Below are 15,966 nucleotides of genomic sequence, written 5' to 3' on the forward strand. Positions count from 1 at the left end.
AACTACAGATGGAAATAGATGACTGGCTTCCAATCACATCTTCTTAATCACATCTCGGCGGCAGATATTCCATTCCATTTCTCTTGATTTGTAGGTATGTACATAAAATGATATTCCATCAGACTTAAATAATTGAAAAACCTCGACAGCAGATGGCAACGACCACCAAATATTACTCCTAAACTCATCTCATTTGTATTTCACCACCAAGATTTTCTTTATCTGGAAACTGAAAGCTATTAGCATCTGCTCCACTGATCTTGTATACATCCTTCGATATCATTAGTGGTTCAGTTTCTTCATCAGAATCACTATGGGCAATTACTTCCTGATTTATTCCTATTTACATTTTAATAATCCCACTTTGCTCAATCAAAATTCTGCGTTTTGAAAATGATAGTTTCAGAAGGTAAAATGATAGTTGCATTATATACAATGATGCTATCAGGGGATAAAATGCTTGTTTCAGAAAGTAAAATGATAAGCATTAACTATTTCACATGCCATTTTAATTATTCAAAATATTGATTAAATATGATACTGAAAATGGTGAGTTGTGTGGACTCACTAATTCAAACCTCCATAATTTCGCGTGCCAAAGTTTAATTGCATAGCAAAATATATGTAAACAAACTAACGAAATAGTAGTATATGTGTAATGCCGTATTATGCTTATTTATATTCATAGTAGTATTATGCTTCATTTTATCATTTGAAACTATCATTTTATCATTTCAAACTATCATTTTATCCACTGAAACTATCATTTTATCATTTTATGCAAAAGTATCATTTTATCATTTGAAACTATCATTTTATCATTTGAAACTATCATTTTATCTCCTGAAACTATCATTTTATTCCCTGAAACTATCATTTTATCAAGTGCAATTATCATTTTACCTTCTGAAACTATTATTTTATCCCATGAAACTATCATTTTATCCCCTAAAATAAAAAGAAAAAACGTATACTTCCATTACAAGAGCACAAATGAAGATGTACATATCAATGATTCAAGAAACAGACGACACTGACCACAGTTATCGATCCAACATGTCATAACTTTTACTCACAGTAGATAACTTTTGCTTCAGAGTAGATAGCACCCCCGCATCATCTGCCAATAAGTAAAATAGAACCATTCAGTGCTCATCTTGTTTCATTTCTGGCTATGAATATCCATTATAAACTCAACCCAAAATAAACGTTGCACAAAATGAAAATGAGGTACCTGCAATTCTGGCCAATTGATACTCACGGGGACGGTGCTCTCTGTTTCAACGGCCCCTTTTGCCGCTGCCATCCCAACTGCTACGCTCTGCATTATATCTAAACCAAAGCAAACCGAAGCTAACGTAGCACCAATTATCATTTTATCCCCTGAAACTATCATTTTATCAAGTGCAACTATCATTTTACCTTCTGAAACTATCAATTTATCCTCTGAAACTATCATTTTATCCTCTGAAACCATCATTTTATCAAGTGCAACTATCATTTTATCCCCTGAAACTTTCATTTTATCCCCTAAAATAAAAAGAAAAATACTTCTTGATGGTGCTGAGGCCCCTGGTACCCATAACCAATGAATCAAGCTTCATACCTTTTGAAACTATCATTTTATCCCATAAAACTATCATTTTATCCCCTGAAACCATCATTTTATCAAGTGCAACTATCATTTTACCTTCTGAAACTATCATTTTATCCCCTGAAACCATCATTTTATCAAGTGCAACTATCATTTTCCTTCTGAAACTATCATTTTATCCCCTGAAACCATCATTTTATCAAATGCAACTATCATTTTATGTCCATATATTACAATCATGATCTTTATAATTACAATTTATCAACCTGAAATATATATCAATGGCGTTCATGATGTCTGCTCACATGTACTAATAAGATATCTCACCTAATCTATAATATCTTAAAGGTGACTAACTTCCAAAACTATGATAATAATGCATAAATAAAGAATTAAGTATTTGTTTCAGAGGCGTTCTTGATTACGACCATGACGATAAGAATTTATTAAACTGAATAATTAGGTGATCAGAATAATTAATAAGATAAATGATCAAATTGATATAATGGGGGAAGTTGACCTTGTAGTAGTAGAATAGCGCCTCACCTTTTATTTGAAGTTGAACACGCCATCGGATAAGATAGATACCGAAACCACATGTTTTAAAAATGTGTGGTGGAGATTTAGTTATAGGGTTATCACATAAATATGGGTTATCATTATAATGCACCCCTATATATATATATATATATATATATATATATGTATGAGAATGTAAATACAAAATATGGGGTGTTACAGCAATTGATCTATGTCAGTAGGTGAAATAATTCTGCGACACGTTCTACCATTACACTAATAAAAATGTGAAACATCTATGTCAATAATAATTCTGTTGGTGGATAACTTCGACCTGAGCTCGATTAGGATGGTTCTGTCAGGGGCGGTGCCGCTGGGGAACGAGCAGGAAGTCGCAGACGGTTTTGGACAGGTGAAAAGTGAAAAATAACTTATATTCCTTACTTCATTTTTCATGTCCTTTAAATGATCATTTAATAGCGGAAACACTAAATTCAATTTAATTAGTCCCTATATTTGTGTAGAGATTATAAGGATTATACTACTAATTGATTTACTTTATTTTACTCTAAATTCAGTGTTAGGAAAATTAGTTGGGTAGGTGGAGGAATGTGAAGTTAAGTCTGGTTTACTTGTCATTACTCCCTATTGATGTATTGCATATATAACTAATGGATTTAAATCCTTATTATGGTACCACTTGCATCTAATACTTTGTCAATTTTGATTTATAATATAACTAAATGCACGGTTCCTAGAGAGAGATATTGCACCAAATTTTCAACAAATTCAACATTTATTTATTGAACAATAGAATGGCATAATTAATTTGATTTCATTTTTTTAACCCTTTTTTTTATAGTGATGCTCCCGTCTTTGTCGGGTAATTTCAATAAATTGTTTAATTAATTATAGAATGACTGCCAATCTCTGCAGTTGCTACCACGTAACATGCATGTTAAAAATTTGTACATGAAGTTATGTACTTAGCCATGTATGATAACAATAATATTATCATAATTTATATCTTTTTTTATTCTAGGTGGGATAGATAGACCACGAGGAATTCATGTTATTGGAAAAAAATAATAAATTCATGGGCTGACTAATAAACATAAATTTCCTAGCCTGTTTGTCCATACTATATTTTTTCGTAAGTAATATTTAGTTATATTATAATCCAAAATTGTCAAAGTATTAGATGCAAGTGGTACCATGATAAAGATTCGAATCGATTAGATATATATGCATCACATCAATGAGGAGTAATGACAAATTAATCCGACCTAACTTCACATTCCTTCACGTACCCAACTAATTTTCCTAACACTGAATTTAGAGTAAAACAAAGTAAATCAATTAGTAGTATAATTCTTATAATCTCAACATAAATATAGGGAGTAATTAAATTGAATTTAGTGTTTCTGGGAAGTTAGGTATATCAGTTATTTTTCACTTTTCACCTGTCCAAAAACCGCATGCGACACGCGGCTGAGCAGAGCCGCTTCCAGCTCCTTCCCCAGCGGCGCCGCCCCTAGCATAACCATCCTGATCGACCTTAAGTCGAAGTTATCCACCAGCGGAATTATTAGTAACATAGATGTTTCATATTTTTATTAGTGTGATGGTTGAATTTGTCGCAGAATTATTTCACCTATGAAACATAAATCAATTATGTCTTCAACTAGTCTTTTCAAGTGATGTTTCAAAACTAATAAAGATGATTTTTATATTTCTACGGCCGAGGGCTATATTAGTAAATTCTATGTAATTTAAGATTGAAATAGTGTTGCACATATTATTATCACTGAATTTTTCATGATAATAAAACAGTCATTTTCAGCCATAATTCAACGGGTCATTTCCCATTAAACGAGTCACACAGAAAATTTAACCAACAAATCAAACACTATATTGGGTCGTCAAATGCTCTATGAATGCCCCTATTTACCAATTCAACCACACCCTTATTTTATAAATAATAACCCTCTCAATCTCAACTCCTCTTTGTAGTGCATAGACATCACATCTGCCGCAACCGGAAATCGAAGATGTACGGAACAATGTCCGCTGAGATGACGGTTGATGTACCGGCATCCGAAGCATGGAAGCTCTACGGCACTCTACAGCTCCCCAAAGTGGCGGAGAAAGCCAACTCCGACTTTATCAGCCGGGTCGACGTCGTCCAAGGGGACGGCGGCGCCGGAACCATTCTCGAGGTCGTTTTCCGTCCAGGTACCATCCACATTCAGTTCAATCAACTTCCGCTAGATTTATGTAATTATTAATTAATTGATTAATTGAGCAGGGATGGGAGGGGGGATGAAGTCGTTCAAGGAGAAATTCGTGGTGGTGGATAACGAGAAGCGTGTGAAGGAGGCAGAGGTTGTGGAAGGTGGATTTCTGGATCTAGGGTTCACGCTGTATCGTATGAGATTCAATGTGATGGAGGTGGAGGGAAACGAGAAGCAGTGTATAACTCGATCTACGATCGAGTACGAGCTCAAAGAAGAAGCTGCAGCTAATGTTGAAATCGCTTCCATTAAACCATACATTGGCCTCATGCTGCTCTGTGCTAAGTATTTGGTCCGCAACAATGACAATTGATCAACTATAGCCGCAACAACGACAATTGATCTACTATTAACTTGGGACTGCGTGTTTTACTTTCATGTTAGCTAAATTAAATTTCTATCCTCCTACTATATATCTCTGTATTTCATTTTCTCTTTTTCCATGCTTTTAATAACAACAATCAATATGAATCTACATATTTTATCAACTCATAACTATGAAATCTTGAAAAAGCTGCCACAAGAAAATCCTACTCCCTACGTTAGCTATTAAAAGTCACACTTTATCCACCACGAATTTTTAAAAATGTTAATAGAAAGTGAATTGAAAATATTAACGAAATGGGAGTCATACTCTTTGATATCCTCGGTTTTTGCACTATTTTAGGGCCTTTATTTGGTCCATTTTGAGTATCAATGTTGCATTACATGTCCAATAATTACATATTTTATCTATTTTGGTATTTTGACGTGTTTTGTGAAAAATGTGCAAATTTGAGCCTAAAAAGATAGCTAAAACTCGAAGATGAAAATCTGGAGCATTCGACCAGCCCAGCGGACCGCTGGCGGCCAACGATTGTTGAACAAATAGCAGTCCGCTTCGAAAAAGTTGTGCTGAAAAGACTAGTTCAAGACATAATTGTAACACCCCAAATCAGGGTTTAGTCGGAAAATTCCTTTCTACACAAATTTGTCAATTTAGGCTGAAATTTTTATAATCTGTGCACAACACTGAATGTTATTTTATATAGAATTGGGGTTACACAAGTATCACGTCACTAAGATTGAGCAAGAAAATAGAATTAAATCGGAAATTATATAGAGTATACAATAGAAGGGAGAAATGGTCATTTTGCATAAAAGATGCTATGTATATTTTTATCTCCAAAACTCTTCGAGAGGCACGATTTTTTTAGGTTTGTAATTTTTTTTTACTACAATGAAGACAATTATACATGGAATCATTTAGAAAGAATATGAATGATCAAAATAGTGTCATTTGTCATTTACTATTCATAATTAATTAAATAATGTGGCTCTTGCTATAAAATCAAATATAGCTACTAGCCTACTATTCACCCCACTTTGGAGAATCAACCGATTAGTAATCAAAGGAGGAAGAAGAAGTTGCAATCTATGAAAATTTCATTTAATTTTTGTTGACGCTTTGAACCAGTTGAACCAACGTATGGTTATCAAGGTAGGGCTCTCTTTTATCCTATTTTTCGTTTATTTGAAACTTATTATAGGTTATGAGGTAAAAAATTTCTGACCTCGTTGGTTGTCAAATAAGGTGTGTGTTACGTTTTGAGTTTATCTATCAATCCTTGTCCGTAGACGTCGGAAACATAAGTTTTTCCATTGAACTAAATTGAGTTGAACCTATGTATGATTTTGGGTATGAACTGACTATCTTAGTGCTTTAATCCATGAATCTTAATTGGTCAAATTGTTGTTGAAAATGAATAATATATCTTATTTAGTGACTAAAATAAATTTATTAGAATTTATAATGGTCATTTGATATATTTTGGAAAATTGATTGGAATATTGAAGTGAAAGATGTTTTTTGAGTAAGGAATTGAATATGGTAATGACTAATAACTAAGTGTGATTATGTAAGTGGATTAACCATAGAAATGAGACTAGAATTGATGATTGAAGCATATTCTAACGATTGCAAATAATTGAGATTAAAGAAATTTAGTTGATAAGGTTAATGAGTTTTATTTATAAGATTTGGTAAAAGAAATATGATTTAGAATGACTATGGATGTTAAACTAAATTTTAGGATTTACTAAGTAAGATTAGTAATTACGGAGTATAAAGTAACTAGTGGAAATAGTAACTTAGAATTTGATTAAGGGAATAAAAGACATGAAACACACATGGAATGGATAGATAAAATGCGTAGTATATGGAATGCATTTAATTGATCTTGAAATTTATCTGTGATTATTAATATTTTTAAATTAGTATTAAGGTGACGAAAATAAAACTGTGAATAGTAATAGAATATTTGGTGATTTTTTTTATTGGAGGATTTAAATAGGAGTAATTACTGCAATCTATATATATATATACATATATATAATGGGGTGTGCTAGGGTCCTTACAGCATCTTAGTGCAAAACACAACACAAATCACAACCCTTGGATCATTAGATTGGATGATTGTGATTAGTTACATTATCATATTAAAAATCTACATTATTAGCCGAGGTATATTAGACTAGAAATTTACATTATTAGACTAAAACTGTACATTTTTAAACAAAATGCTACATTATTAGCCGAGGTACATTATTAGGCTAAAAATCTACATTATTAGATGACACGTGGCATTAATCTAACCGTTAGATCACAAAACCAATGGATTGCATGTGTTTTGTGTTTCACTTATACTTAGCATTTGGATATGAATACATCCCTATAATATATATATATATATATATAGGGTTTTGATCTATGCAAAACCATATTTAAATACAGAAACGCAGAATAATATCATGCGTAGGGCATTTTTAGGTCATGGTTAGTGTATTTTTAGGTCATACTAACCAAGTATGACCTAAAATGATCTTAACATGACATTAAACTCAAATCTTATAATATGACCTAAAAATGCTTAATTATGACCTTCCGTGTTTTTGGTTAATTATTGACCATTAGATCATCTAATCGTAGGGCTAAGATTTGGGCTGCATTTCTGGATTTAAACACATACTTATTTTGATCATCTCCCTAAATATATATATATATATATATATATATATATATATATATATATATATATGTAAATGTAAATACAAAATATGGGGTGTTACAACAATTGATCTATGTCAGTAGGTGAAATAATTCTGCGACACGTTCTACCATCACACTAATAAAAATGTGAAACATCTATGTCAATAATAATTCCGTTGGTGGATAACTTCGACCTGAGCTCGATTAGGATGGTTCTGTCAGGGGCGGTGCTGCTGGGGAACGAGCTGGAAGTCGCAGACGGTTTTGGACAGGTGAAAAGTGAAAAATAACTTATATTCCTTACTTCATTTTTCATGTCCTTTAAATGATCATTTAATACCGGAAACACTAAATTCAATTTAATTAGTCCCTATATTTGTGTAGAGATTATAAGAATTATACTACTAATTGATTAACTTTATTTTACTCTAAATTCAGTGTTAGGAAAATTGGTTGGGTAGGTGGAGGAATGTGAAGTTAAGTCGGATTAACTTGTCATTACTCCCTATTGATGTATTGCATATATAACTAATCGATTTGAATCCTTATTATGGTACCACTTGCATCTAATACTTTGTCAATTTTGATTTATAATATAACTAAATGCACGGTTCCTAGAGAGAGATATTGCACCGAATTTTCAACAAATTCAACATTTATTTATTGAACAATAGAATGGCATACTTAATTTGATTTCATTTTATTTAACCCTTTTTTTTATAGTGATGCTCCCGTCTTTGTCGGGTAATTTCAATAAATTGTTTAATTAATTATAGAATGACTGCCAATCTCTGCAGTTGCTACCACGTAACATGCATGTTAAAAATTTGTACACGAAGTTATGTACTTAGCCATGTATGATAATAATAATATTATTATCATAATTTATATCTTTTTTTATTCTAGGTGGGTAGATAGACCACGAGGAATTCAAAGATATTAGACAAAAATAATAAATTCATGGGCCGACTAATGAACATAAACTTCCTAGGCCGTTTGTCCATTATTATAGGTGGGTTAGATAGACCACAGGGAATTCATGTTATTGGAAAAAAATAATAAATTCATGGGCTGAATAATAAAAATAAATTTCCTAGCCTGTTTGTCCATACTATATTTTTTCGTAAGTAATATTTAGTTATATTATAATCCAAAATTGTCAAAGTATTAGATGCAAGTGGTACCATGATAAAGATTCGAATCGATTAGATATATATGCATCACATCAATGAGGAGTAATGACAAATTAATTCGACCTAACTTCACATTCCTCCACCTACCCAACTAATTTTCCTAACACTGAATTTAGAGTAAAACAAAGTAAATCAATTAGTAGTATAATTCTTATAATCTCAACACAAATATAGGGAGTAATTAAATTGAATTTAGTGTTTCTGGTATTAAATGATCATTTGAAGGACATGAAAAATGAAGTTAGGTATATCAGTTATTTTTCACTTTTCACCTGTCCAAAAACCGCATGCGACACGCGGCTGAGCAGAGCCGCTTCCAGCTCCTTCCCCAGCGGCGCCGCCCCTAGCATAACCATCCTGATCGACCTTAGGTCGAAGTTATCCACCAGCGGAATTATTAGTAACATAGATGTTTCATATTTTTATTAGTGTGATGGTTGAATTTGTCGCAGAATTATTTCACCTATGAAACATAAATCAATTATGTCTTCAACTAGTATTTTCAAGTGATGTTTCAAAACTAATAAAGATGATTTTTATATTTCTACGGCCGAGGGCTATATTTTGTTTATTTATGTGGCTAGCCAGGGCCATATGGGCTATATGTATATATATATATCTTTGGATTAGACCGGCCCGACCCGACCCAATATCTTGTTGGCCCATAATCTATATGATCAGATCAGTTAATTATATATGTAAAAGAAATTAATTAATTTTGTCACTTTATATATATACCTCTTTATGGCTTCATTCAGGTACGATTCTTCATTGTAGTTGAATGCATCATCAAACCCCAATATGTTCTTCAAAAGGTCAACCTTGAACAAAGTAATATATATAAATAAATTAACTCTAAAAAATATAAAGTAATTACAGCCCCAAAAAGAAAATTGCTGCTTCAGTATGAAGATAATTGCTGAGGTTATTTTTATTAATATTTTTTATTAAAGATAATGCTTATTGAATATTTTAAACCTTGAATTAGAGTTGACTTTTGACTGTATGGTTATTTATGTTAATTATTACTATTATGTTCCATATTCATTTAATCACCAACAAATTATGCAAATTCAAATTGAAAAAAGAAGTTGGTGAATGGATTTTTATAAATTAATTTAAAAGAGTAATTAAAAGACATTATGTTGTGATCCTGCGCTTCCAACGACATAACACCTAAATAGCTTAGCAAATTGGCCAACAAGCTAACCTACAACTCCTGATGCAGCCGATATAAAGACGAGTTCACCCTTTTTTGGAGAGCAAATCTCGTAAAATCCAACATATGCAGTGATACCGGCCATACCTTCACAAAATGATCGTCAAAAAATACAGTGATAGACGCAGAAAATTTCATTTAAAGATTATTACTTAAGTCTAATACTTTTGTTAGCGATGCGTGTATGATGTGGTTATGTGTTATTATTGTTAACATTTTAAAACACGTATTTCACAATTGATTTATTCTGATTTTGCTTCCGATTAAGATTTTGAGTTTAAAATGGTTTGATATAATTCTATAACCATAATTCAACCAATGAATTATTTAACTATAAAATTTAACATTATTTTGGTTGATGTCACATTTAATAGTTAAAATGCAAAATCAAATCGAATCAGTAATTTGGTTGCAAAATCAGAACAAATTAATAGTTTGATCGTTTACATGTGAATTTAATAGTTTGGTTGCAAAATAGAACAAAATAATAGTTTGATAATTTACATATGAATTGTAAAGTCTGTATGCAAAAACTATATTTTGATGAAAATTTATAAATTTATAGGCAAATTATCCTACAATAATATGCACTGACACGATACATACGGCGGCTAATTTGACAAACAAATTTACCAAGAATTCCAGTGTAATAGGAGAGAGGCACATCCATAGAAGGGATTTTTAATAAATGTGATGTATTATAAATTCAACCCTACTTATATTTTTCTTTTGTTTCTTGAACTTTGTTTATAGTTTGCCGTTTTTATATATTAAATTAAGTGAAAGATATGAATTAAAATCCCACTAGTCACGAATAAATATATTATTTTCATACGGTTAATTTTTACCGTGAATTATCTAAGTTTATACATTCAAAATATTATTCTCGATTCTCACATAAAATGTGATTTTCACATTAATCCATGAACACAGATAAAGTGATGTAATTATGTTATGACTACGAAAAAAAATACACTAGAACATTTAGTGTCTTAATACCTTCATAAATAACTTTATAGCGCCTAAATTAACACTTTATTAAGCCATAACGTGTAGTTTCTTCATAGCCTCCAATAAATATAGTATAAATTCTCAATTGATCCTTGATTAACACTCTCCTTTTCATTAGCCGTTGCATATCTGCTATTCTTTCTACATCGTTGGGTCGAAGACTTGAAGCACAACCAAATTAATCCGACCTAACTTCACATTCCTCCACCTACCCAACTAATTTTCCTAACACTAATTTTGTTAATAATTTATGTTAATAATCCCTCGACCCCAATCGCCGTTCATTCCTAGATCTGGTTATATGTCTTGGCCATATTAAAATACTAATTTTGTTAATAATTAATGGTTAATTAATCTCATTTTGACTTTATGAATGAGTTAAATATGGATTGACTTGATTAACATGTTAAATATGAATTGAACTATATAGGTTAGGACCAGAAGCGAGGACACTTAATTGATTATTATTGTATAGGACAAAATATGTTTTTTTAATATACGAGCCTAATTTTGGACTTTAAAATACAAGTACTCTACTAATTATTAATGTATAAGATAAAATATGTTTTTTAATATACGAGCCTAATTTTAGACTTTAAAATAAAAGTACTCTACCTAATTGACAAAATCTATTAATATATAGGACAAAATATGTTTTTTTAATATACGAGCCTAATTTTGGACTTTAAAATACAAGTACTCTACTAATTATTAATGTATAGGATAAAAATGTTTTTTTAATATAAGAGCCTAATTTTAGACTTTAAAATAAAAGTACTCTACCTAATTGACAAAATCTATTAATGTATAGGACAAAATATGTTTTTTTAATATACGAGCCTACTAATTATTAATGTATAGGATAAAAATATTTTTTTAATATTGGAGCCTAATTTTAGACTTTAAAATACAAGTACTCTATCTAATTGACAAAATTTATTAATGTATAGGACAAAATATGTTTTTTTAATATACAATGCCTAATTTTAGACTTTAAAATACAAGTACTCTACCTAATTGACAAAATCTTTAAACACTGGATCAAAATATCTTTTTAAATAAATATGCGAGACAAAATTTAAACTTTAGTCAAACTAAATAAATAATAAGTCTAATATTGTGTCGCATTTTTACGAAAAATTGAAAGTATTGAAAACAACTTTACAAATGTTGTGCGTGAATTAGTCAAATGTAGTGAACTTAATACCTAATGACCTATAAATACAATAAATTTTGCCAGCCATAACCTAAAGTCATAAAATAAAATACAAACTGAGACTCGTTCAGTTTCCCTTATATGGCCTGGTGGGCCCACGTAATTGGATCTTTTTTCAAGTGTTCAGTGTTGGAGAATTGCGGCTGGTTAGGGGCTTTAGGTGTTAATATTTGTTTTTTAATTAAATGGTTGCTGAAGAAAATACCTCCGCCTATTATAGAGTAGAAGGAATTTTTTTTTTAGTCCACGAACTTTGTCAATGTATCATTTTAGATCCGTGAACTTTAAAAATATCATTTGAAGTCTGTCAACTATGAGTTAATATCAATCGAAATATTTTTTTACTATTTTCAAGTTTTTTTAATGAAAATACCCTCAATACCGGGTACATATTTTTAATAAACTTATCACATACCCATATTTTTTTATACATATTTTTACTACTCCCTCCGTCCCTGAAATTTTGTCACATTTCATTTTCTGCACTCATTTTGAACAAATGATACTTCCTCCTTCCGCAAAATGTTGTCCATGTTTGATTCAGCACGTGTTTTGAGAAATGTAAAGAAAAGTGAGTGAAATAAGTTAGTGGAATGTAGGTCCCATATTTATATATTGAATTTATAAAAGAATGTGAGTGTAATGAGTTAGTGGAATATGAGAACCATTTACCAAAAAAGTAAAATAATAGCAAAGTGGACAACATTTCACGGACGAACCAAAATGGAAAAACTGGAAAACGTTTCATGGACGGAGGGAGTAATAAATAATTAATGAATAAATAAGATAGATAATAATGTAGATAAGACTCTCTTCTACGTTATTCTCTCTCTTACTTTATCATATGTCCACTTTAGCTATTTATTATCATTTACAAAAACCATATGAGTATGTGATAAGTTAATTAAAAATATGATTGAGGGTATTTTCATCCAAAAAACTTGAAAATAGTAAAAAAGTACTTCGATTGATATTAACTCACGATTGACGGACCTCAAGTTATATTTTTAAAGTTCACGGATCTAAAATAATATAAAAAAAAAGAAATCCCTCCATAGAAAATTAGAGCTCCCTATGATTCTCACCTAGCGGAGGCCACGCTACTACACACAACCCAAAACTTCTACTCCATTAGCCAAGAGCTTTTCTAGGGATTTTCAGATATAAAACAATGAAGCTGAACACCAGAATTCTACCAGAATCAACGGCAAAATGGGTGAGAAAATTAGCAACAAGCAAGTGATACTCAGCAACTATGTCAAAACATCTTTGAAAGAATCCGATATGTCGCTGAGAACTTCCAAAATTCAGCTCAAAATTCCCAGCGGTTGCGACGGCGCCGTTTTGGTGAAGAATCTCTACTTATCCATCGATCCTTTTATTCTTGCCCTCATGAAGAATCAGGAGCTCGAATTACCTTCTTTCACGCTGGATTCTGTAAGTATAGTTTTTTTAAGTGAAATTTTTCTTGTTGAAATTAATTTTTCTTCTGGTTGGAATAGAATTTGTTATACATGTCTTGATTTAAATTGGGGCCCTTAATTTTTTATTTTATTAAAAAAATAGACTTATAATACAATATTGTGTAGATGATCTCATTGGAATATAACAGTAGTATTTTTTTCGTTTGATGAATAGTTTGAGATTTCGGGGAGAAAAATATAAACTGTATCTTTCTATTGATAAAATGTTTGTTATGTCTTTTTGATGTTTCTGCAGAGGTCTTGTTTGATGAATAGTTTGAGATTTTGGGGAAAGAAATAAAAAATGTTATCTTTCCATTGATGCAATGTTGGTTGCATCTTTTTTGTGTTTGTTGACCTTTTTCTGGTGACAGCCTATTTATGGATTTGGAGTGTCGAAAGTACTGGATTCGTCTCATCCAAATTTCAAGACGGGCGAGCTAGTTTGGGGGTTTACTGGCTGGGAGGAGTATAGCCTTATTAAAGATCCAGACCAATTGTTTAAGGTTCAAGATAAAGATTTGCCTCTCTCTTATTATATAGGGATTCTTGGTGAGTTTCTTGAGCCCCTTGTGATTATCGACTTCAAATTTCACGCTTGATTCCTGCTTCCTAGTGCTATTTGTCTGATCTAGAACTAGTTGTTTGTGATTCTGCAGAATTATGTATGCAGTTAAACTGTTAACGAAAACGAGTTATTGATGAACTATATACGCTTGAATTAATAGATTGGGAAATGCTGGATTTGTAGCGTTTATCTTGATAGTTTCTGAAAAACAACAGTAGGAGATGTACTAACTTGAGACTGAAAATCAACGTGTTTCGCGTTATCATTTTAGGCATGCCTGGCATGACAGCTTATGTTGGTTTTTTCAAGTTTTGCTCTCCCAAAAAGGGGGAAACTGTGTATGTCTCTGCTGCATCCGGAGCTGTTGGTCAGCTCGTTGGTCAGTTTGCAAAGATCGCAGGGTGTTACGTTGTTGGGAGTGCGGGGAGCAAAGAAAAGGTCAGAATCTAATGGCTTATCGAAAACTTATTAGATTGTTGGCTAGATTGGTTGTCGATTTATGTGATATTTTTCTTCTGTGGCAAGTTTATGTTTCACATTTGATGAACAAGTGGGGTTTTGCATTGATGAAGGTCGATCTCTTGAAGAACAAATTCGGGTTTGACGAAGCATTCAACTACAAAGAAGAGCAAGACTATAATGCAGCGTTGAAGAGGTTCTATCATTGCTATAAAAATGTGTATACTTATTTAACATTGAAGAATAGTTAGTAATTTAACACACAATACACATATTTATGTTCTTATATAACAAAAGAATCCTTTTGTATTCAACACAAATTTCATAAAAACTAGCAAAAAACCTCGAAGTTTGGTAAATCAGCTAGAAAACCACCAAGTATGGATCAGTTCACAATCATCCCACGACTGTGGATAGCAAATCCAAATATATAATTTTTTGGGTTAGTTTTTTGAAAGAATTTGACCAAATTTTATAGTTTTTCCGGCAATTTATCGTTATGTAGATAATACTCACAAATTTGTGTTGTTGTTAATTAGGTACTTCCCCGATGGCATCGACATCTACTTTGACAACGTGGGAGGGAAGATGCTCGAAGCGGTGCTAAACAACATGAGACTCAACGGCCGTGTTGCGCTTTGTGGGATGATCTCCCAATACAACAGCCTTGAGCAGCCCGAAGGCATCCACAACTTGATTAACGCATTAGTAAAACGGGTCCGTATGGAAGGATTTTTCACTAGCGACCACTACCATCTCTACCCCAAGTTCCTGGAGATGGTTGTGCCTCTAATCAAGGAAGAGAAGATCACATACGTCGAAGACATAGCCGAAGGCATTGAAAGCGCGCCTGGGGCTCTCTTTGGCTTATACTCCGGTCGCAACGTAGGGAAGCTGTTGGTGGTGGTTGCTCGTGAGTAATTCTGTTTTTACCATCGGAAACAAGGAAGGACTTAAATAAGGTTATAATCATGAATTATAAATATATGATCATGAATTTGATGTATTGTTATTAATTTAAACAGGTAGCACCTCCAATCCTCCATTTCTTATTTATCTCTTCCCTTCACTATTCATGGCTCTCATTATTTCATTTTCTATTTAATATATTTATTATAAAACTTAGTCAAAATACGAGATTTCTGAATTTTAACTTCCATAGGCGTCTCTGGTAGGGATGTCAATCGGGTCGGCCCAGCGGGTTTCAGGCCAACCTTGCCCGAGTTATGGGTCACTCAGGTGCGGGCTAATCAAGTAGTGGTTTTTTTTAGGTTATAGAAGTTAAACCCTAACCCTAAAAACTCGGGTTTCGGGCTAGCCCAACGGGTTAATCGGTTTGCTATCGATAAATTTAACATGTGATCAATCAAATAATGTTGAAAATTAGTTTTATTTATAAAAT

The 15,966-nt window shown here is 32.1% G+C and overlaps 2 protein-coding genes and 1 long non-coding RNA gene across 3 annotated transcripts; 2 read left to right on the forward strand and 1 right to left on the reverse strand.

Annotated features, from left to right (window-relative positions):
• Positions 1-954: 954 nt before the first annotated feature.
• LOC121768925 lies at positions 955-1,384 on the reverse strand. Its single transcript, XR_006043445.1, has 2 exons — positions 1,235-1,384; positions 955-1,120 (listed from the first exon to the last, which is right to left on the reverse strand). It is a non-coding gene; the product is annotated as an uncharacterized LOC121768925 (long non-coding RNA).
• Positions 1,385-4,111: 2,727 nt separating this feature from the next.
• Positions 4,112-4,895, forward strand: LOC121768917 (norbelladine synthase-like). Its single transcript, XM_042165529.1, has 2 exons — positions 4,112-4,348; positions 4,422-4,895. Exons 1-2 carry the CDS (start codon positions 4,165-4,167, stop codon positions 4,718-4,720), a joined length of 483 nt encoding a protein of 160 aa, XP_042021463.1. The 5' UTR covers positions 4,112-4,164; the 3' UTR covers positions 4,721-4,895.
• Positions 4,896-13,255: 8,360 nt separating this feature from the next.
• On the forward strand, positions 13,256-15,636 carry LOC121768918 ((+)-pulegone reductase-like). The gene is made up of 5 exons (XM_042165530.1): positions 13,256-13,511; positions 13,912-14,089; positions 14,377-14,543; positions 14,678-14,760; positions 15,104-15,636. Exons 1-5 carry the CDS (start codon positions 13,287-13,289, stop codon positions 15,483-15,485), a joined length of 1,035 nt encoding a protein of 344 aa, XP_042021464.1. The 5' UTR covers positions 13,256-13,286; the 3' UTR covers positions 15,486-15,636.
• Positions 15,637-15,966: the final 330 nt, after the last annotated feature.

This window comes from Salvia splendens, chromosome 15 (genome assembly GCF_004379255.2).
Source record: "Salvia splendens isolate huo1 chromosome 15, SspV2, whole genome shotgun sequence".
Taxonomy (NCBI): Eukaryota; Viridiplantae; Streptophyta; class Magnoliopsida; order Lamiales; family Lamiaceae; genus Salvia; species Salvia splendens.